General features: G+C 36.4%; 2 protein-coding genes across 3 annotated transcripts; one reads left to right on the top strand and one right to left on the bottom strand.

The window, feature by feature from the left end:
* Positions 1 to 5,073: 5,073 nt before the first annotated feature.
* LOC123703966 lies at positions 5,074 to 5,847 on the bottom strand. The gene has a single exon (XM_045652182.1). It carries the CDS (start codon positions 5,845 to 5,847, stop codon positions 5,074 to 5,076), a length of 774 nt encoding a protein of 257 aa, XP_045508138.1.
* A 5,827-nt stretch (positions 5,848 to 11,674) lies between these two features.
* Positions 11,675 to 24,749, top strand: LOC123704035 (aldo-keto reductase AKR2E4-like). Of its 2 annotated transcripts, none has more exons than XM_045652286.1 (7): positions 11,675 to 11,717; positions 19,328 to 19,423; positions 20,407 to 20,589; positions 21,085 to 21,201; positions 21,884 to 22,051; positions 23,079 to 23,279; positions 23,682 to 24,749. In XM_045652286.1, exons 1-7 carry the CDS (start codon positions 11,682 to 11,684, stop codon positions 23,901 to 23,903), a joined length of 1,023 nt encoding a protein of 340 aa, XP_045508242.1. In that variant the 5' UTR covers positions 11,675 to 11,681; the 3' UTR covers positions 23,904 to 24,749. The 2 variants fall into 2 exon arrangements, with proteins under 2 accessions (XP_045508242.1, XP_045508241.1); XM_045652285.1 differs by lacking the exon at positions 11,675 to 11,717 and adding an exon at positions 18,673 to 18,779.
* Positions 24,750 to 24,793: the final 44 nt, after the last annotated feature.

A 24,793-nucleotide genomic window follows, 5' to 3' on the forward strand; every position in this document is an offset into this window, starting at 1 on the left:
TCGTGTTTGAGTGTCGTGTGTGAAGTGTCGTGTGTGAAGTGTCGTCTTTGAAGTGTCGTCTTTGAAGTGTCGTCTTTAAAGTGTCGTGTTTGAAGTGTCGTGTATGAAGTGTCGTATTTGATGTGTCGATTTTTAAGTGTCGTGTTTGAAGTGTCGTGTATGAAGTGTCGTGTTTGAAGTGTCGTATATGAAGTGTCGTGTTTGAAGTGTCGTGTATGTATGAAGTGTCGTGCTTGAAGTGTCGATTTATAAGTGTCGTGTATGAAGTGTCGTGTTTGAAGTGTCGTGTATGAAGTGTCGTGTATGAAGTGTTGTGTTTGAAGTGTCGTGTATGAAGTGTCATGTTTGAAGTGTCGTGTATGAAGTGTCGATTTTGAAGTGTCGTGTTTGAAGTGTCAATTTTGAAGTGTCGTGTATGAAGTGTCGTGTATTTAGTGTCGTATATGAAGTGTCGTGTATGAAGTGTCGTGTATGAAGTGTCGTGTATGAAGTGTCGTGTTTGAAGTGTCGTGTATGAAGTGTCGGGTTTGAAGTGTCGATTTTTAAGTGTCGTGGTTGAAGTGTCGATTTTGAAGTGTCGTGTATGAAGTGTCGTGTATGAAGTGTCGTGTATGAAGTGTCGTGTATGAAGTGTCGTGTTTGAAGTGTCGTCTTTGAAGTGTCGTCTTTAAAGTGTCGTGTTTGAAGTTTTGTGTTTGAAATGTCATGTTTGAAGTTTCGTGTGTGAAGTGTCGTGTTTGAGTGTCGTGTGTGAAGTGTCGTCTTTGAAGTGTCGTGTTTGAAGTGTCGTGTGTGAGGTGTCGTGTGTGAAGTGTCGTGTTTGAGTGTCGTGTTTGAAGTGTCGTGTGTGAAGTGTCGTGTGTCAAGTGTCGTGTTTGAAGTGTCGTCTTTAAAGTGTCGTCTTGGAAGTGTCGTGTTTGAAGTGTCCTGTGTGAGGTGTCGTGTGTGAAGTGTCGTGTAAGAAGTGTCGTGTTTGAAGTGTCGATTTTTAAGTGTCGTGTATGAAGTGTCGTGTATGAAGTGTCGATTTTGAAGTGTCGTGTTTGAAGTGTCGTGTATGAAGTGTCGTGTTTGAAGTGTCGTGTTTGAAGTGTCGTGTATGAAGTGTCGTGTTTGAGTGTCGTGTTTGAAGTGTCGTGTGTGAAGTGTCGTGTGTCAAGTGTCGTGTTTGAAGTGTCGTCTTTAAAGTGTCGTCTTGGAAGTGTCGTGTTTGAGTGTCGTGTGTGAAGTGTCGTGTATGAAGTGTCGATTTTGAAGTGTCGTGTGTGTAGTGTCGTGTGTGAGGTGTCGTGTTTGAGTGTCGTTTGTGAAGTGTCGTGTGTGATGTGTCGTGTATGAAGTGTCGTGTATGAAGTGTCGTGTATGAAGTGTCGTGTATGAAGTGTCGTGTATGAAGTGTCGTGTATGAAGTGTCGTGTTTGAAGTGTCGTATATGAAGTGTCGATTTTGAAGTGTCGTGTATTTAGTGTCGTGTATGAAGTGTCGTGTATGAAGTGTCGTGTATGAAGTGTCGTGTTTGAAGTGTCGTGTATGAAGTGTCGATTTTTAAGTGTCGTGTTTGAAGTGTCGTATATGAAGTGTCGTGTGTGAAGTGTCGTGTTTAAAGTGTCGTGTGTGAAGTGTCGTGTGTCAAGTGTCGTGTTTGAAGTGTCGTCTTTGAAGTGTCGTGTGTGAGGTGTCGTGTGTGATGTGTCGTCTTTGAAGTGTCGTCTTTGAAGTGTCGTGTGTGAAGTGTCGTGTTTGAAGTGTCGTGTGTCAAGTGTCGTGTTTGAAGTGTCGTGTGTGAGGTATCGTGTATGAAGTGTCGTGTATTTAGTGTCTATTTATTTATTTATTTATTTATTTATTTGGAGATCTTACAGAAACAATTAAACCCGTGTAATATATAAATTAATGACATACAATGGTAACATTAACAATTGTTTGCTCTACGTCTCACAGTGAACATAAATAGAAAAAGTAAAAGAAAAAAAAAACTCACTTGTACAATAATTGATAGGTATCTGTTGCAAGTTGCATCTGAAATATTAAACTAAGGAAAGCATTAACTAAGCATGTACATTATCCAACGTAAGAAAAATTATAGATATAATTGGCTAATTGTACATTTGAAACTATATCGGGAGCATGAAAACATATCTATTTCATTCAGTTTGTCATTGTGTAAGACACACATTCTGTGAAGTGGCGCGCGTTGTCCTGCGTTGGTTCTGGTATGTTGTAAATGGAAAAGACATTTCGAACGAGTTGGTCGCGAAGGCACACGAAAGGACAAGTCGGCTAGTAAGTTCGAAGAATCAATTTCACCCACGCAAATGCTTCTTAAAGTGACAGCATCAGTTACTGAACGTCTGTTGGTCAAGGACATCATGTTATATTTTTCTAAGAGTTGGTTGTATGAGCATTTGGGAGAGCATAAGCGATAGTTAAGTGTGCGCAGAAACTTCTTCTGTATCATTTCCAATTTATTTACATAGCAATTATAAAATGGATTCCATATAGGAGATACATAATCGAGGTGTGATCTAACTAATGATTGGTAGAGGCAAATAAATGTGTCCTTTCGTCTGAAATTCTTAGTAATTCGAGTGATGAAACCTAACATACGGTAAGCTTTCTTTAATATGTAGTCAATATGTACGTCCATTGTGAGTTTAGCATCAAGATAGACGCCTAAATCACGAATAGTAGAATCGGTATCAAGAATGTGTTCTCCTAGTTTAAATTTTGATGGAATAATATTTATATTTTTAGTAAAACGGACATGTTTGCATTTATTGTAAGATAGGTATAGCTTATTGTGTTTGCAGTATTCGCTAAACCTATCAAGGTCATCTTGTATAAGACGAATGTCATTTTTATTTGATATGGAAGAATATATTTTTAAGTCGTCGGCATATAATTGAAATTTTGAGTGTTTAAAGCAACTGGAGATATCATTAATAAATATAGTGAAGAGCAAAGGGCCGAGAATAGATCCTTGCGGAATACCAGATGTTACAACTACTGGAGAAGATTTAAAACCGTTCATTACTACCACCTGGACACGATTTTGTAAATATGAAGAAAACCAGCGGAAAAGATTGCCTTTTATGCCATTGAAGGACAATTTTTTTAAGAGCAACATGTGATCCACCTTGTCAAATGCTTTTTTAAAATCAGTGTAGATGGTTTCTATTTGACACTTTTTATCCAGACCTTTAAAAATATAGTTGGTGAATTCAAGCAGATTTGACAAAGTGGACCTGCCTTTAACAAAGCCATGTTGTTCTGCAATAATAAAATGTTTAAGGCTAGAGGATATTCGACCGTGAACCAATCTTTCAAATACTTTTGGAATTACTGATAGTATAGATATTGGACGATAATTTGCAATATCATTTTTGGATCCAGATTTAAAAATAGGGGTTATAAAAACTGTCTTCCACCTATTCGGAAAAGTTCCTGTTTTTAAACAATTATTAAATATTATTTGTAATGGCAAAGATATACTTCCACTTACATTTCTTAAAAATATGGGACTAATATTATCAGGTCCTGAGCCTTTATTAGGATCGATATCCTTTAATGCTTTGTATATTTCATTATTAGTTAAGTTTATATGATGCAAATTTAGTATACTTTTATTGTCTAAGAGTTCAATGGTATTGTAAGCTCCAGGGGTAATAGGTTCAAATACAGATTGAAAGTAATTGGAGAACATTTCGCAAATTACGCTGGGATCGCAAGATGAAGAGGTTGCTAATTTCATGATTTTAGGATAACCTGAGTTGGTTTCTTTTAAGTCAGACGTGTATTTCCAGAAATATTTGATGTTCTCCTTAAGTGATGATTCCACGTTAGCTATATACTTGGTGTAACAATTCCTAATAAGTAATTTTACTCGCTTTCTAAGCAGATTGAATTCCTGATAGTAGTGATTTATAGACTTTCCAACGCGTCCAAACTTTAACTTTCTTTCTTAGAGTAGAAATTAAACCTTTAGAAAACCACACTGGATAACGTTTAGATTTCGTTTTTACTAAGGGTACCTGTTCCTCAATAATTTTATACATATATTCATAGAAAAGATCAACCGCATCATCAGGAGTGAGGCTACTAAGTTCCGATATCCAGTCTATATTCGAGAGATCTTGGTTAATTAAATCATAGTTAGCTTTAAAAAAGTTTCGTTTCGTTTTGGGAGCGCTACACATAAGGTCGAGTTGAGTATCTATTTCCAGTATGGTATCTAGGGGAGGATGGTGGGGAACTACGTTAAGCAACGGGTCATCTGCAACACAAACAGAAGTTCCTATAATGTTACTTAGGATAAGGTCGAGTATTTTATTATTTTCATTTGAAATTGTGTTATATTGTTTTAAATTAAGGTAGGACATTGTGTATGATAATAACTTAGCCGTATCCGTGTCACATGATAATGGGCCCGACGAGGGGCATTCCGATGACCATTTGAGATAGGATAGATTAAAATCACCTATTATAAGATAATTACTGAATGTACAATTTGTATAGATGTCATGGAGTTTGTAAAAAAATCTATCGTAAATATTATTTCTAGAAACTGGTGGAATATAACAAGTACATAAAAGTAAATTTGAGTATGATGGAAAATGTAAATATAATTCTTCTAGGTCATCGGCCTCCAAGTCAAACCTCCTCAAGACATTAATTGAACTTTTAACCATTATTAAAACGCCCCCACCGCCTTTTTTATTAAATATACTAAGATTTCGATCTCGACGAAACATAGAATAATTATTAACCAGTATTTCCGAATCAAGTATACTATTGGAAAGCCATGTCTCCACCAATATTACAACATCGTAATCAGCCGCAAGTAAATTTAATTTTAATTCATTAAGTTTTGTTTTTAAGCCACCACAGTTTTGGTAAAATATAGACAATTTACTTGTTTGCATTATTAAAACAAAAATAATATAATATGTCAGAAATATTTGTAATACTTTTTTTGAATTTTGCTTTCATGCTTCCGGTTAGTAAGATGTACATTACATAATGATTTAAATAACGATACGCTTTAAGAGTGTGACTTGATCTAAACAATGATAGTCACTTTATTTTATCTAGATCACAAATATCTTTTATATGAATAGCACGAGATTCATCGGTCTTCCTAATAAGAATACAAGCATTTTTTACCCACACGTATTTATAGGACATATTTTGCGCATGTTGTCTCACAGATCTAAATAACATTTTGTTCTTGAGTGTTAAATGTTCATTTATATAGAAACGCGCACTTTGAGAGACTGTGGCGGTGGCAGATGTTGGAGTACCGAGCAGGGCCGCGACCGTGAGTGTGCGGCGCGCCCGCGCCGCCGCTATTATATTGTCACGTAGTCTTCGGGAGGAAAGTTGCAGAATAATATTTTTTGGACGATTGCTAGCAGAACCGGGAGCCACACGATGTACGGATCTTATATCAGTCTCAGTAATTTTCACGCCGATTAATTTACCAATCTCAATGGAGAGGTGAATGAGATTTTCAGTCTTTTTCTCGGGCACATTTTGGATTTCCACGTTACAGTTACGGGAAGCTTGATCCAGATCGTCGAACTTGGACTGGAGATTTTTCAGGTCAGCGCGAAGTTGGGTATTCTCCTGAGACAAGTCGGGCGGATTAAAAGATTTAGATGTACTTATTACTTGCTCCAGTTCAGTAATACGTTGCTCCGACTCCAGCAACCGCGACTCTAACCTTTCTATATCACATTTAAACGATGAGGATACCTCCCGAATTGCTGCAAGGAGGTCGTCCCGCCACTTTTGTTGCCAGCTTTCGAATTTTTCGTCGAAATACTGCATAAGCGTTTGCGAGTTCATATTGAGAATTGGTGTCGATGCACTGTTTTCTTTAGGGGAAGAAGACCCACTTAACAATCCATGTTTTTTAGATTTACATAATAGACATTTCCATTTAATTTTGTTCATTGGAAGTATTTTTTTAAATTCACTTTCTGATAAATTAGCACATTGATAATGCAAAAACATATCACAAGAATTGCATTTCATCAAGTCTTTATCATTTATATTCTTCTTACACTTCCCGCAATCCATTTTTAATTTATATCAGGTAGAGATTAATCTTCCAGAAAATTGGGCAAAATTTCTTGGTATGGCAACACTACGACTCCCTAATCCGTTCTCTTTGCACAAATATCATTCAGATATGACATATGCCAAATGCGAGTGACAGAAGGTTGAAGGTCGTTCCAATTATAAATTATAATTCACCTACCTCCAATAAGATTAATAACGGCCAAATCGTGAAATAAATCTTCTAGTTTTTAGCCACAATACGGAGTCTAAACACTGATTATAGTTGTTCACTGTGTTTTTCAAAAGTACTACAAGTGATGTTACGGCAGTTATAATAATATAATCATATTTGTGATTTTAAAAACGCTTCGACAATTGCAACAGGTGTGTACCGTAAGAGTGAGTGAAATGATAATGTCGTATATGAAGTGTCGTGTATGAAGTGTCGTGTATGAAGTGTCGTGTATGAAGTGTCGTGTTTGAAGTGTCGTGTATGAAGTGTCGGGTTTGAAGTGTCGATTTTTAAGTGTCGTGGTTGAAGTGTCGATTTTGAAGTGTCGTGTATGAAGTGTCGTGTATGAAGTGTCGTGTATGAAGTGTCGTGTATGAAGTGTCGTGTTTGAAGTGTCGTCTTTGAAGTGTCGTCTTTAAAGTGTCGTGTTTGAAGTGTCGTGTTTGAAATGTCATGTTTGAAGTGTCGTGTGTGAAGTGTCGTGTTTGAGTGTCGTGTGTGAAGTGTCGTCTTTGAAGTGTCGTGTTTGAAGTGTCGTGTTTGAAATGTCATGTTTGAAGTGTCGTGTGTGAAGTGTCGTGTTTGAGTGTCGTGTGTGAAGTGTCGTCTTTGAAGTGTCGTGTTTGAAGTGTCGTGTGTGAGGTGTCGTGTGTGAAGTGTCGTGTTTGAGTGTCGTGTTTGAAGTGTCGTGTGTGAAGTGTCGTGTGTCAAGTGTCGTGTTTGAAGTGTCGTCTTTAAAGTGTCGTCTTGGAAGTGTCGTGTTTGAAGTGTCCTGTGTGAGGTGTCGTGTGTGAAGTGTCGTGTAAGAAGTGTCGTGTTTGAAGTGCCGATTTTTAAGTGTCGTGTATGAAGTGTCGTGTATGAAGTGTCGATTTTGAAGTGTCGTGTTTGAAGTGTCGTGTATGAAGTGTCGTGTTTGAAGTGTCGTGTTTGAAGTGTCGTGTATGAAGTGTCGTGTTTGAGTGTCGTGTTTGAAGTGTCGTGTGTGAAGTGTCGTGTGTCAAGTGTCGTGTTTGAAGTGTCGTCTTTAAAGTGTCGTCTTGGAAGTGTCGTGTTTGAGTGTCGTGTGTGAAGTGTCGTGTATGAAGTGTCGATTTTGAAGTGTCGTGTGTGTAGTGTCGTGTGTGAGGTGTCGTGTTTGAGTGTCGTTTGTGAAGTGTCGTGTGTGATGTGTCGTGTATGAAGTGTCGTGTATGAAGTGTCGTGTATGAAGTGTCGTGTATGAAGTGTCGTGTATGAAGTGTCGTGTTTGAAGTGTCGTATATGAAGTGTCGATTTTGAAGTGTCGTGTATTTAGTGTCGTGTATGAAGTGTCGTGTATGAAGTGTCGTGTATGAAGTGTCGTGTTTGAAGTGTCGTGTATGAAGTGTCGATTTTTAAGTGTCATGTTTGTAGTCTCGTGTATGAAGTGTCGATTTTGAAGTGTCGTGTTTGAAGTGTCGATTTTGAAGTGTCGTGTATGAAGTGTCGTGTATGAAGTGTCGTGTATGAAGTGTCGTGTATGAAGTGTCGTGTATGAAGTGTCGTGTATGAAGTGTCGTGTTTGAAGTGTCGTGTTTGAAGTGTCGATTTTTTAGTGTCATGTTTGTAGTGTCGTATATGAAGTGTCGTGTATGAAGTGTCGATTTTTAAGTGTCGTGTATGAAGTGTCGATTTTGAAGTGTCGTGTTTGAAGTGTCGTGTATTTAGTGTCGTATATGAAGTGTCGTGTATGAAGTGTCGTGTATGAAGTGTCGTGTATGAAGTGTCGTGTTTGAAGTGTCGTCTTTGAAGTGTCGTCTTTAAAGTGTCGTGTTTGTAGTGTCGTGTGTGAAGTGTCGTGTTTGAAGTGTCGTGTATGAAGTGTCGATTTTGAAGTGTCGTGTTTGTAGTGTCGTGTTTGAAGTGTCGTGTTTGAAGTGTCGTGTATGAAGTGTCGTGTATGAAGTGCCGTGTATGAAGTGTCGTGTTTGAAGTATCGTGTTTGAAGTGTCGTATATGAAGTGTCGTATATGAAGTGTCGTGTGTGAAGTGTCGTGTTTAAAGTGTCGTGTGTGAAGTGTCGTGTGTCAAGTGTCGTGTTTGAGGTGTCGTCTTTGAAGTGTCGTGTGTGAGGTGTCGTGTGTGAAGTGTCGTGTTTGAGTGTCGTGTGTGAAGTGTCGTGTGTGAAGTGTCGTGTGTGAAGTGTCGTGTTTGAGTGTCGTGTGTGAAGTGTCGTGTATGAAGTGTCGTATTTGAAGTGTCGTGTGTGAAGTGTCGTGTTTGAGTGTCGTGTGTGAAGTGTCGTGTATGAAGTGTCGTATTTGAAGTGTCGATTTTTAAGTGTCGTGTTTGAAGTGTCGTATATGAAGTGTCGTGTTTGAAGTGTCGTGTATGAAGTGTCGATTTTTAAGTGTCGTGCTTGAAGTGTCGTGTTTGAAGTGTCGTGTGTGAGGTGTCGTGTGTGAAGTGTCGTGTTTGAGTGTCGTGTGTGAAGTGTCGTGTGTGAAGGTGTCGTGTGTGAAGTGTCGTGTGTTAAGTGTCGTGTGTGAAGTGTCGTGTGTGAAGTGTCGTGTTTGAAGTGTCATGTTTGAAGTGTCGTGTATGAAGTGTCGTGTTTGAAGTGTAAAGTATGAAGTGTCTTGTTTGAAGTGTCGATTTTTAAGTGTCGTGTTTGAAGTGTCGTATATGAAGTGTCGTGTCTGAAGTGTCGTGTATGAAGTGTCGTGTATGAAGTGTCGTGTTTGAAGTGTCGATTTTTAAGTGTCGTGTTTGTAGTGTCGTATATGAAGTGTCGTGTATGAAGTGTCGATTTTTAAGTGTCGTGTTTGAAGTGTCGTGTATGAAGTGTCGATTTTGAAGTGTCGTGTTTGAAGTGTCGTGTATGAAGTGTCGTGTATGAAGTGTCGTGTTTGAAGTGTCGTGTTTGAAGTGTCGTGTATGAAGTGTCGTGTATGAAGTGTCGATTTTGAAGTGTCGTGTTTGTAGTGTCGTGTTTGAAGTGTCGTATATGAAGTGTCGTGTGTGAAGTGTCGTGTTTGAAGTGTCGTGTATGAAGTGTCGTGTATGAAGTGTCGTGTAAGAAGTGTCGTGTTTGAAGTGTCGTGTATGAATTGTCGATTTTGAAGTGTCGTGTTTGAAGTGTCGTATATGCAGTGTCGTGTATGAAGTGTCGTGTATGAAGTGTCGTGTATGAAGTGTCGTGTTTGAAGTGTCGTATATGAAGTGTCGCGTATGAAGTATCGTGTATGAAGTGTCGATTTTGTATCGTCATGTGTTAGTGTCGAGTTTGAAGTGTCGTGTATGAAGTGTCGAGTTTGAAGTGTCGTGTATAAAGTGTCGAGTTTGAAGTGTCAGGTGCTATGTATCGTAGAGTAGAGTTTTAGCCAGTTTACACTGTTACCGCCTTCACCACGTGGAGGTACTCCCAGCTTATGTTTTGATATGCAGATTGTGAGTGATTGTGTAGTGATTTTACGACCTTCTCATAGAACGGACGGTTTTGCCAATATTTGCTTCAAACAGGATTAAAACTAAAAATTTCAAATTTTAGGGTAAAACTGACTATCTTTGAATGGCCACAATTCGTTATAAGGTTTAGAGAGCTGCGGTTAGGCTTAAATTCTTGCAAATTTAATAACCTTCATTTATGTAGTGAATGTTACTTGTCGGAAACACATAGTTTATGACTTAAGTATAGAGCAAAAAGTGAAAAAAGTCCAAAATTTTCGCAGTTTATCACGTGGTGCGCAGCGAGCACAACTTTTTCGAAGTTGCAAATTGGCATTTACATCACCCTAACTGATCCAAACAACATACCAAAAATGCAGCACTACATCGTGCTTTTGGAATTTAGGATTTTTTAGTGTCGATTTCTATTGGCTTACAGTGGATTCTTTTTTTTATAATATGTCATCATTTATAAGATGTCGTCAGAGTTACTCAAAATGGAGAAATAAACCATCCACGCGAAGACGGACATCCGCGCGGACGGAGTTGCGGGCGGAAGCTAGTACATACATAATATAATGTTAATTCTGTACATTGAAAATATTGAAAAAATTAATACCAGGGGGTGTTACTGGATCGACACCAAACCCAATTATGTGATTAAATAAATTTTTGTCTGTCTGTCTGTCTTTCTGTCTGTCTGTCTGTATGTGAAGGCATCACGTAAAAACTAACGGTTCGATTTCGATGAAACTTGGTATAATTATACCTCCTATCCTGGGAATAAAATAGGATACTTTTTATCCCGGAAAAATACGTAGAAAAAAAAATCTTAATTTTTCTTAATTTTTCCGCGCGGACGGAGTCGTGGGCGGAAGCTAGTCTATACTAATATTATAATGCCAAAGAGTTTGTTGAATACAGACTGGTCCGATTTGAAAAATTATTTCGTTGTTAGATAGCCTATTTGTCGAGTAGGGCCATGGGCTATTATTATATCATCACGCTAAAACCAACAGGAGCGGAGGCCGGAGCCACGCGGAGTAAGTATTTATTACCTAGATAAAATAAAATTTTCATCCACTTTACCTTTTTTCGAAGCATCGACCATAATTTTTGCTAGAATAATAAATTGAGACTGACCATGTATTTATGTTAACTATAAACTGTTTAAATGATTGAAGCTCATTTTACCTTCATACTGTATATTATAGAATTATCGAAGTCCAATTATGTATTAAGAACTATATGTATAATTGTATTGAGTCACACGCGGTCAGCACCAAGGCTAGATAACTTCAAGTGTACAAAAATAATCAAAACTGAACGTAAACATTGAGGTCTATCAACTTTGTGGATAGTAAAACTAGCCGCTCGCCCCGGCTTTGCTTTGCTTTTTTTGGCTTTGACGAATTTAATACCACTGAATTTTTCTACTTTCGAATTGTGAAATAATTTTCCAGATGGCAAAGTATCTTTTGACGTATTTTTATTATTATTTTTTGTATTTTTTGGTTGATTTTTTTTGTATATGTATGTGTACCTATACGTATGTTTTATTTATTTTCTTCTATGCAGCTAAACCGAAGAAAAAAGCATACTAATATGTTAAAAATACAATACAGTCTTGTCGTTACTTTTGTACTGCGTAAAAATATTTTCTTGCTCAAAGTTGGTAAAGGATTTTTGTTTTTAAACCGATTTTGATGAAAATATTTGGTACTTCTACTATTCCCTAGTTTGAAATAAACATAATAATTATGAAATATAGAACCTCCTTCTTTTGAAGTCGGAAAACAACCAAATGCACAAGTTAAAAAACGCAACATTGTAATACAAACTCCTCTTTCTTAAGAAGTCGGTTAGCGAAGTTACAGACAGACAGATGTACTATACGATAATTAATTATTTATTTATAGATAAAGAATAACTCGTATGTTGTATTATTGACTCAGTCTTCCCTTGATATTGTTACAAGATGGCGATTTTTGTTATTTTAATCGGTTATTTATCGGTAAGTTTACGATTTTTTAACCGTATTTTCATATTTTGAGTTATTGTTTGAGTAAGTTGTTTAGGAACAGAGATTATCGTTGATGTTTTCTTTTTTTTTTTTTTTTTTTATTTGGGATTAGGCAGGCATTTGACCATCGCTTCGCCTGATGGAAAGCGATAAGCGAGGTCTAGGATGGAGCATGCTGACCTAATAAGTGCCTATTCACTTTTTTTTTGAACAAGTCCAGATTATAATTATCGGGAAACACGGACGCCGGAAGGTTGTTCCATTCCTTGCTGGTACGCACGAGAAAGGATGAGGCGTAACGCTTAGTGCGTATGGGTGGAATGTCGATGACATAGGGGTGGAGACCAGCACGGCGTCGAGTCGCCCGGTGATAAAAGGGAGAAGCGGGTATCAGGTTGTGCAGTTCTTCAGCACATTCACCGTGGTAGATCCTGTGGAACACTGCCAAACTAGCCACTTTTCGACGATGTTCTAAGCTAGACAGTTTCGAGGTGGTAAGGGTTTCATTCCCGATTAGCCTAATCGCACGTTTTTCAATTGAGTCCAAGGCGCTAAGTTGGTATTTTGCTGCACCAGCCCAAAGGTGGGAACAGTACTCCACACCCGACCGTACTTGAGCTTTATAAAGGTTTAGGAGCTGTTCCGGTGTGAAGAATTCTGCCACTTTGGAGAGTATTCCAAGCTTCTTAGCGGCAACCTGCACCTTGGACTCAATGAAGGTCTTGAAGTTGAGGTTGGAGGAGAGCGTTAGGCCTAAAAGCTCCAGTTCATTGGACAATTCTAAGGACACATCCTGGAAAGTAGGTGTTAAACTGAAGTCGGTACGTTTAGCTGTAAAAAGGCAAGCCTGCGTTTTCGAGGAGTTAAACCTGACTAAGTTGGCATCGCCCCATTCCGAAACCGATTTTAAAGTAGTGTTCAGTCGCTCAACTAAAGCCTTTCTTTGGGCCGCCAAAACATTGTCCGTCTGCGCCTCGGATGCGTAACTGTCAATAACTGTGCTGTCATCGGCATAACTGTAAATATTTGGACCTAACAGATCATCTATATGGAGCAGAAATAAGGTAGCAGACAGTACTGATCCTTGAGGAACTCCGGCGTTAATGGGTAGTAGATCGGACGCACAACCATCGATCACCACTCGAAGTGAACGTTCACACAAGAAATCAGAGATCCAGTTGCACAGGCTAGGACAGATCCCAAATGCTGGAAGTTTGTTGATAAGACCACTATGCCAGACTCTGTCAAATGCCTTTGAAATGTCGAGGGATACGGCTACTGCCTCCCCGAGCTTCTCGATAGCAGAGCCGAAAATATGAGTGAGGTGAACCAGAAGGTCCCCAGTAGACCTTTTACGTCGAAATCCGTATTGATGATCGCTGAGGAGATCGTTACCTTCTAGATACCTCAGAAGCCGGTTGTTTAAGATACGCTCCATAACTTTACAGATAATGATTCTTTTAAATAGTTTTATGACAAAAATAAATCAATGTTTGTTTTTAATATAATATATATATTTTTAGCCGTAATAAAATTGATTTAATTTGATAAGTAGGTATCGTTCAATTTATTTATGAAATAAAGAAAACTGAATACAGGGATATTACCCAGTAACAAAAACAAAACAAAAGTACAGTAAATTACCCAGCTAAATCTGATTTTTTTAATTTTACCTTATGAAATAAGAACACTCCGTGAAAGGTGGATGTTCCGACCGTCCCTCCATACATTTTTGATTACCTCTAAACACTTAACACAGACACTATTTCTTTAAAACTAATCATTTTATTACTTCTCTATAATGAAATGTGTGCGCGTTCGACCTTTTTAATCAATAATTTACAATATTTACTTAGAAAAACAACAGTAAAATACCGGAAAAATTTGACACTTCTACAGTAGTGTGCGTGACTTTTGCCAAGCGAAACACGACATAAAGCACGACATCTAGCGCATAGACTATATACTTATTACAGATCTAGCGCGTCAATGTCTAAACGAAAGGCGATGTTTAGACATAAGACGCGCTAGATGTCGTGCATTCGCGTTCGTTATCTTATACATAATGAGCATAATTCTAATAAATCAAAGTTCTGTGTAAAAATTGAGTAATTTCATTTCCAATCGTTCAAAGAAAATAACAATAAAATAAAATAAAACTAATGACCTTAGAAACTATGTTTTTTTTTGTAAACAATTTATTACTCATTATTGTTCGTCCGTCGTAGGTCTGTAAACTGTATTGTACACTGAAGGTAAATGGTACTGTAGGTACTTTAGTTCGGCGTCGTCGTCGGCTTGATATAAATTACATTCTTGATTTCATTGACACGCGCTATGATTTGCGCGCGGAATTTCTTCTGTTGTGAATTTATTTTTGTATGCTATGCATTTTAATTGATTCAAATTGCAATGTTTCTCTAGTATGCATTTGAGACTATATTGTAAATTGTAATAATTGATCGTGGGTATAGTAATTAATTATTCTAATAACGCAATTAGTAATATATGTATTTTCGGTGGGATTCAAAACAAAAAATTGGCCCGTGATTTTTATGAAATTTCACCACATTGCAAATCACATCAATCATAGTTCATACACATGTATGACGAAAGTGATTAGTATTGTGGCTAACATTGACTCATCAGTTCATCACTGAAACCAGTGATAAATCAGTACCTATATCATATTGTGTTTGAATATTTTTAAACAATGATATAAGTATACAATTATTATAAATCGGTAAACTATCAAAGTAATCACAAACTTGCAAACATTGGTTAAATGTCCAGTAGTTTATGAGCCTATTCATTACAATCAAACAAACAAACAAAGTTTTCCTCTTTATAATATTAGTGTAGACAAACACTATGAATACGATCACGAATGCAAATTCGGGGATTTTCTAATTATTGCTAAATAATAATTGAATTCGTTTTGAAATACTCTATAATTTTTAGTGTATAAATATTAAATAGACATTTATAATGTGGTGCTCATTTTTTTGTACTGCTAACGCTATTGTAGGTACCTATTTTCGTTGTTTTATTTCAAGTGAACACGGCCATACAATTTTGTCACGAGCCGCCTATGATTGTAGGTACTTTTGTTAGGCTCCTTCGTCGTCCGCGTCGCGTCGGCTCGAAAGTTCTTGATTTCATTGTCACGCGCTATGATTTGCGCGCGGATTTTCTTGTGTTGTGAATTTATTTTTGTATTATTATGTCTCTCTCCATAATACACGGGTATCGCCGTAAGGATGATACCCGGTCCTTTGGAAGGCTTACGTGGGGACACAGGTCCAACACGCAGAGGCCCTTTAGAGAATTTAATGTGTTGTGGGACACCAGCCGCAGCCTGCCCATGGCTGCACTATAGAGATACAGCCCTGGGCAGTCCGCGGCCAATGTAGGACTATTGCAGAAAAATGGAAATGAATAAAACTGGGTTATGGAAGGGGGTGTTAGATGGACTGGTATATTGGGTCTATGGGGGCTATGGACGTCTGCCTTTTCAATATTAAAAATTGAAAATTATGGCAGACGGTGACTCGCCAGTTCGGTCGATGGGCTCCCAAAAAGGTTACCGATAATGGCAACAAGGGGGCAACATCAGCTGAACGGCTGGGGGTGTAGAGAGGTGCGGCACCGGTTTCACCATCGCGAGCCCGCGGGCCCGGAGCGGGTTTCCCCGCTATTACGCCATTAGACACTTCCACCCCCGAGCATATAGCTCTAGCGGCTCCACTCTGGACGGCCAACAAAGGCAAGCCAGAGGTGGGGGATCCTGAACCTCGTCATTGTTCACTCCGAACTGCCACCGGGACAGCCCAGAGGTGAGGACAGGGACCTCCCCCGGGAGCGCTCGGTTCCCGCGGGGTCGCTACTCCCCAACACCTCGCCACAAGGTGCCCTGCGGGGTGACTGACTGCACGGTTGGGATATCTATTGTAGATATGCCAACCGGGGGCGATGGGGTCGTCACATCCCTACGCCTTTGTATTATTATTATTATTATTTTTTTTTTTTTATTGATTCAAATAAAATATTTCACTAGTATGCATTTGAGACTATATTGTATTATGTATAATTTATCGTAGGTATAGTTATTCTTATAATGCAGTTATATTTTCAATTTGACCCGTGATTTTTCTGAAATATCACCACGTTGCAAATCACATCAATCATACACACGTATGACGAAAGTATAGTGGCTAACATTGACTCATCAGTTCATCACTGAAACCAGTGATAAATCAGTATATCATATTTTATTGTGTTTGAATATTTTTTAAACAACGATATATACAATATTATTATAAATCGGTAAACTACCAAAGTACTTCCGAATTTTCAGACAGACAAACAAGTAGTTTGAACACGCAGTTTTCTTATACTAGTAGCAAAAATCAAAACCATAATATTATGTTTACCTACTATATTTTACTAAAAGTCGAGTGCGTCGAAATCGTAAATAATAATATAATGTTTTTCACCTTCCTGGTTATTTTCCCATAGTAAATAGTGTTTTAGGTTTGTTGTTGTAGGTAGGAATAATAATAATTATTCTTACTTGTTGGTTATGAAATGTATATTGAAATAATTTACTTTTACAAATCATTAGTGATATTAGTTTTGAGTGAAAATGCTTGGATCAGCATAATATTATATGGTACTTCAAATACATGTTTTGATAAAAAAATAATAGTGTAATAAAATAAAACTGCGTTTTATTGTAATCAATGTTGACAGTTTTAAATTCCAAAATTATTGATCAATAAAATAGTTTACACCAACAAATATAACTTTTATTTTTATAACCATCGTTCATAATATAAACCGTAGCAGGTGGCGTTTTGAAGTTCTGTCTACTCATACAGAAAAATGGAAAACTTGTTTTTTTTGTAAACAATTTATTACTCATTATTGTTGTTTGGCTGTGTGTTTGGCAACTCGAAGCGTGGTCGTCCGTCGTAGGTACTTTTGTTCGGCGTCGCGTCGTCGCTCGTCCGCGTCGGCTTGATATAAAACATTCTTGATTTCATTGACACGCGCTATGATTTGCGCGCGGAATTTCTTGTGTTGTGAATTTATTTTTGTATGCTATGCATTTTAATTGAATCAAATTGCAATATTTCTCTAGTATGCATTTGAGACTATATTGTAATAATTGATCGTGGGTAGGTATAGTAATTAATTATTCTAATAACGCAATTATATTTTCGGTGGGATTCAAAACAAAAAATTGGCCCGTGATTTTTATGAAATTTCACCACATTGCAAATTATATATTATACAATTACAATTACAGTTATTATAAATCGGTAAACTATCAAAGTAATCACAAACTTGCAAAATATGCTTTTCCGAATTTTCAGACAGACACACAATTTTATTAGTTTGTTTTAGCAAAGTAGGTACCTATACCTATACGCTTACGTCGCGCGTCGCGTCGCGTCGTCGAAAACGGTGCGCCCAGAAACAAACATACCTACCTAATTCAGTTACAATCCTTTTTTTGTTCCGTAATATATTGTATTCTAATACGATTATTTTTATTCGTCGGCCAGTTCTACTAGGTATAAAAAGATAAAATTGAAATATAATTATTGTAGCGACAGCCATATGTTACTATGTTTTCGTAAATATGTTTTTCACCTTCCTGGTTATTTTCACATAATCTTATATATATATAAATGAATCGCAAAATGTGTTGGTAAGCGCATAACTCGAGAACGGCTGAACCGATTTCGATAATTCTTTTTTTATTATATTCCTTGAAGTACGAGGATGGTTCTTATGTAGAGAAAACGTAAACATGTACCACGGGCGAAGCCGGGGCGGACCGCTAGTCTAATATAAAAATGAATCGCAAAATGTGTTGGTAAGCGCATAACTCGAGAACGGCTGAACCGATTTCGATAATTCTTTTTTTATTATATTCCTTGAAGTACGAGGATGGTTCTTACTTCTTATGGAGAGAAAACGTAAACATGTACCACGGGCGAAGCCGGGGCGGACCGCTAGTAAATAATAAAATAATAAATAGTGTATTAGATTTGTTATTGTATCTTGTATACCTACGAATAATTATTCTTACGTCTTGTTGGGAAATGTTCAAATACCTACCTATTGAAATAATTTACTGTTACAAATCATTAGTGTTATTAGGTAGTTTTGAGTGAATAGGCATGGATCAGAAATTCAGAATATAATATGCTACTAACTACTCAAATACATACACGCCAAACTTGTTTTACATTCACGCCATCTAGAGTTCAATCTTTATCATTTTTGTATACGTCTGTGTGTGTAAACGACCCTGTATGCAATGACAGATGTTAAAACGCATGGTTTTACCGAATTGGGTGGATTTTAAGGCAATGATATGACATATTTAAATAAAATATAATATTCAGTAATCGCCATGACTATTCCTACGACCTTAATCTTTTCCAATTACGCAAAAACTCAAATAAACTAGAAATGTAGAATTCAGCGCCATCTAGCGGGACATTGGCTGGGAACAGATCGTAGCAATCACCTTAATAAGGCTTATTATTAAACTTTATGTAACAAATTCTAGATGGCGCTAATGTCGATTTGAATAAAGTCACCGCATTTCTATGAAATTAAATCGAATATAAATGCTATAATTTTCACAGATTTTATTAACATGATTTAACTTGAAATAGGTACAACATGTTATTGTTATTATGTATAAAAAATACTTTTAATTTATAAAAAAAAAACAGCTATTACGAACGGTTACAAACGATTTATTTGTTTATAATTTATGTTACTGTACCTAACAGTAATTAAGACAAAATTTATAAATAATTATTTGAAATCAATTTCATTTTAAAGTATGTTATCTATTTTCCTCGTATCCTTCATTATTTTTTTCAATATTGAAGGTATTTTTTGCATATTAATAAACGAAGTACCTAGGTACCCGTAATCATTATATAAATCATGAGTTTTATATTGTGTTCTTCTAACATTCGGAAGATTTTATCCTGTACAAGCGTAAAAACTATTGTTTCTCTAAAGGTATGTCCTACTATTATATGTATAAAAGAGCAACTAGGTATGAAGTTTCTTGTCGGTTCTTCTCCATGCTGCTTTCCGAATCAGTGATAGGTAAATGTTAAAAATATGTAATGATGATTCAAAAGTGCTTAAAAAAGAAGTCTAATTGAATAAATAAATGTTTGAGTTTGAGTTTATTTTTAAAAACGGGATCCATTTAACGTTGGTACTTATATAGTTACGAATAAATAAATCTATAAAACCTACAAATATTATAAAGCTGAAGGGTTTGTTTGAACGCGCTAATCTCGGGAACTACTGGTCCGATTTGAAAAATTGTTTCAGTGTTAGATAGCCCATTTATCGAGGAAGGTTATAGGCTTATATATCATCACGCTAAGACCAACAGGAGCGGAGCAATCTAGGTGAAACCGCGGAGCACAGCTAGTTTATAATATAATATATTGATCGTAGTAATCATTTTACTTTTTACTTTTAATGTTTTCCCTCATTGTATATTTTGTGTACATCACCTATAATTTATTTTTAATTTGTTCTTTTTATTTCAGATGGGCGCTTGTTCTAAAGATGTAACTAAGATAAAATTGAACAATGGTGATGAAATGCCGGCTATTGCTCTTGGCACTTATCTGGGTTTTGATGAGGTGAGAGTTATGCTCTAGAATCTAGAACTTAACATTTTTGTTCATTATTTAAATGTCACACCATAAAAGGTGATCCAAAGCGATGTTGTAGTCATCCAAATGGTGTACCTACCATTTGGATGACACATCGTATTTTACAATTTTATACCTTTAAATACCTACTTATGTTTTGAAAAAATTAGGTACCTATGTAAATCGGTAAACATGAAGGTACAAGCTTTCCACCCGCGGCTTCGCCCGCTTAGTGTAATAGCACAGGTAATAGTGTAAAACTTGATAAATCTTCTAATATATAAAATTCTCGTGTCACAGTTCTCGTTGCCATACTCCTCCGAAACGGCTGGACCGATTCTCATGAAATTTTCTGTGCATATCGGGTAAGTCTGAGAATCGGCCAACATCTATTTTTCATATGTAGCACGGGCGAAGCCAGATTGGGCCACTAGTTATATACTAAAACCTTCCTCTTGAATCATTCTAACTATTAATTAATATCCGCATCAAAATCCGTTGCATAGTTTTAAAGATTTACCACAATGTACTTAGTGATAGTGTAGCGACGACAAGCCAATTTATGAGTTATCGAATTTCAAGTGTAGCCCAAAGAAAGTTCACACGGTAACTCATATATAAACAGTTCGTGCGCTATGCACGGACAGTCACGGGCTTGTCGGGACGCGGGTGGGTCGCATTAGGTTGAATATTAATTACATACGGATAAATATATTATGTAGTTAACGAAATATAACCTTTGCGTAGTTATTCATCTTTTATTACACCCGCACATAACAAGACCCTCCAATAGTGATAACAACTTTAAAAATAGATGTACCTACCTAGTCATGATTATGAAGAAGTAAAAATCCTTACTGCTTAAGTATTTGTAACAATGAGTGATGTTACATTAGTATTCGTATTCACGGATATCCGAGTTGTATCAATCATCACATCACTATATTACTTAGTTCATATTATTTTTTCAGAACGGTGTGGTCCAGTCCCGGGACCACCTTCTCCGTGACGTCATCTTGAAAGCCATAGACCAAGGGTACCGTCACTTCGACACAGCATCCATTTATGAGACTGAGGGTGAAATCGGTGAAGCAATTAATATGAAGATAGATGAAGGTGTGGTGAAGAGAGTGGACGTTTTTATTACTACAAAGGTAATCTATATGTCGCCGTCATCTGGTTGAATCTGCTATTTGATTGGATGACTCGTTCATTGAATGACGATTTTTAAATGTCTTCACATCGTCATTTAGTATACTGCATAGTCCTTACTCCTTTGGTTTGGATAAGGCGGTGTCGACACGCTATAGGTACCTACAGTATCTTTGTGGACGTCTGGAAAAAGTAAATTCTGTCGTCATTCAATAAACGCGCTAGGCATTCAACAATATGCCGAGCGTTATATCCACCCTGTTCAAAAGGTTATATTATATGCAACATTATAATTTTTTTGTATCGTTGTAACTAAGTACTTATATCTCATTTTTCTGCAATACCAGTTGTCACAAAATACGTTGATAAATTAATAAAATAATTAAATGATCTTAATTACGCTACTTATACTGCTTATAAAATCAGCAATTAAAAGTTAAGCAAAAATACTGCTCCTATTCTTTATACGGAACATACATACATATTATTATTTTCAGCTATGGAACACGAATCATGAGAGAGATCAAGTAACGGTGTCTTTGAGAAAAACATTGTTAAAGATGGGATTGGATTATGTCGATCTGTTCTTGATGCATTGGCCTATGGGACTTAATGTAAGTTTTTTTGTGCTTAGCTTGAATCTAAATAAAAATTTGAAGCTTAAATCGTGTCATAGCAATAACGTCACGGCATGGAGCAAGGCGATTTTGGTGTCTATTGAATCTTGCCGTAGAAGTTTTACTTCTGGCACGTGTGCTCGGCACACACGCTTTTTTATCTATATTGATAATTAATTTGGAAAAAAAAAACATTTTTGTGTCTAATATCTATTTTGACGTAATCTGATGTGATGTGACGCGGTCTGACGCCATGAAATGTGAGGTACTTGGATTTAACAAATAATAAACTTATTGCGCTTTGTTTTGCAAAGATTTTAAAGTTCACTATTGATTAAGTATATTTTCCAAATAAAAATACATTGAAATTAAATAATAACGTTGGTTGTACTCTGCATAAATGTCCCGTGACGAAATCAATGATGCGATCTAACAAGACGTCCACGTCACATGACGTTAGATCACTTTACGTATTAAAAAAAAATAGCTCGTATCTCACACTTCTCTATGATCTGAATCAAAATAATTTATACAGGTTTTTTATTAACTTGCAATGTATGTAGCTACCCTCTGTGTGTGCAAAATTTCAAAAAAATCGCTTCAGCAGTTTTTTGTCAAGGAGTAAACATACAAACTTTGGCATTTATAATATCTGTAGGTTTAAAAAAAATTATTACAGGATGACTACACATACTCTGATGTGGACTACCTCGACACCTGGCGTGGCTTGGAAGACGCACAACGGCTGGGCCTGACCAGGTCTATAGGTGTCTCCAACTTTAATAGGGAACAGATTGACAGAATATTACAGGAGTGCAGTGTTAGGCCTGCCGCTTTGCAAATTGAGGTATTTCACATATATTTTTTTCGCAAATCCAGACAACCACACATTCACATCACACTAACACTCACACACACATACACACTCACACAAAGGGAGATTTCAGATTTAACTGTTTAATTATTATTTATTAACCTTTCTTACTGTATTATAATTCACCAAAACATGGAATACACTCCTTCCTGATATTATTATGTCATTTAAAAAATAACTCATTTATCTAGCTGTAAGTACCTTGTTTTGTAATCTTAATTGGCTTCATAGTTCTGTATCAATATATTAAGAAATGTTATTTACTGTAATGCTGTATGATTACAAAGAAATAAATAAATATATAAATTTATAACAATTTTAACTAACGTCAGCAATCAGCACTTAGCGTCAGCAGTTAAAAATCACTAAAAACACGCTTAAACTCATGATTTTATTGTACTGTCATAAGTTATTTGTTCTATCCTTGAGAAACATATTAAGTAACAAAGTTTGAATTAAAGTCCATTTAAAGTGGGTTAAAATCGAGTCTAAATATTATTATAAAACCGGCACACACGCACACACGATTAGATGTCAAAGTAAGATGGCATGATTCAACTATGGTAAGAGACAACATAAGAAAATGAGGCTAATTAGCCACATTTGGACGTGCAACTTATTTTTTCTTACAACTTATTTAAATATATTAGCAAGCGCTAATAACCTATCTACACCTTTTACTCATAACATTATTGTATGTAGATAATTAAGTCGTCTAACCAATAAAATGAAATGTATAATATTATGTTCATGACAGTAAAGGTACAAAAAAAAATTGGTTGTCTGTAAAGTCCGGTTCACTGACGATAGTTGAACGTGACAACGTCCGATTGTGCGTCTTTGTCGCTCGTTTCGCGCTCTCGCTTGCACAGGGAACGCCTCAGAGCGAGGTAACGCCGCATGAGTCATGTTTTTTCGTGCGTGCAGCCGGCTCTATCGAATTATAAGACGTTACATCACGTCAAAAATTATTGTTTTTTAATAACATTTTTCATTCTAGGTCCACCCTCAAATAACTCAACAAGATTTAGTGGAATACGCTCAAAATCAAGGCTTGGTAGTAATGGGATATTCCCCGTTCGGCTCGTTGGTTAAACGCCACGGCTTGGAAATGTCTGGGCCAAGAATCGACGATCCCATATTGACGAGTATCGCGAAAAAGTACTCGAAAACAACGCCGCAAGTTGTTTTAAGATGGCTGGTGCGTATATTTTAATAGGAAAGAAATACAAATAGAACACATAAGTAAATAAACAAAAAACATACACAGGCTGATAAAGGATATATTAAACTACCAGAAAATTCGACGATACATATTTTTGAAGTGAAACTTCTTTCAAAGTCGCATTATTGCAATACCGTCACATCATGGCAAGACGACGATTTCGATTTTGAATCTTGCCAAAGAAGTTTCACTTCTGACACGTGCGCTCGGCACACACACCCTCTTTTAGTTACCCATTGAAAGAAACCTTTCATTTTCATACTGGGTACCTACAATGACTTTAAATAAAGTTATGATTTGGCGGGAAAGATATAAGCTTCTTGGGCGGGAAATATCCGCCATTGTTTTTCGCAAAATTCATGCTTATTTTTTTTACAGGTTGACAGGAACATAGTGCCAGTAGCAAAAACTGTAAACAGTACGCGACTAAAGGAAAACATAGACATCTTCGATTTCAAACTAACTCAAGACGAGATTTTGAAAATTAACAATTTTAACGAGTTCAAAAGATATACATTGCCATCGTTTTGGCAAAACCACCAGTATTACCCGTTCGAAAAGGTCGACAATCCTTTGCCTAATCCCTTTGTTAAAAATTAATAAATAAGTATCTAGTCGATATTAATTTTAAACTAGTAATACCTATTCATTTTCGAAACAAAAACTGAAGTGAGTACACATTATTTACGCTAACGATCAACATAATATTATGAAGATGATATTTAAATTTTAATAATTCTAGCTATGTTCCATGCGATCCAATTGAGAAAATATGTCATAAAAAAAATACTCGGAAAACATTTTCGCATATCAATGACGGTTTATTTTATTTTAAGTACTCGATTGTTACATAAAATTGAAATAAAACGTTATTGCTTATTGTAGACTATTATCTGGTAACTTTTAATTAACAATTATTATTGTGATAAAATATGGCGCTTACTCGTTCCTATTCTTAATTGGATCGCAAAGAACTCCTAGTCCTATGATAGGACCAAAGAATACCTATAATGTTGATAGGACTCTTATGAGCTACACGAATAACAAACAAAAGTGAAAAGTTATTTATTTTCAATAACTTACTAAAGTTTTTGTTTGGAAACATCTCAAAGTATTCATAATTGGAAAAAATAGAAACACTAATTACATTCCCATATTTGTACGGTTAAGTTGAAAAAATAGATATAATAAAAAATATAAAGGCAAAATAAGACTTTTCACTTAAATTTAAAATTGGTACCTAAGTATTTCAATATTAAGTGTAATGGGCATTTCGATTCCCCTACTTCTTGAGTACGTTTTTCAATGATTTAACTTAGACAACTTTATAGAACGGGTAGGTAGCGTTAAAATATTCAAGGCTATTGTTGAATGATATTTTTCATTGATGAATAAGAAATATACGAATTTATTCGTAATAAAACCTTACGATACCTAATAAACTGTACAAAACTGTCTTTTAATGTACCTACCTTCCCCTTTTTTACACA

The sequence above is a fragment of the Colias croceus genome, chromosome 28 (assembly GCF_905220415.1).
Source record: "Colias croceus chromosome 28, ilColCroc2.1".
Taxonomy (NCBI): Eukaryota; Metazoa; Arthropoda; class Insecta; order Lepidoptera; family Pieridae; genus Colias; species Colias croceus.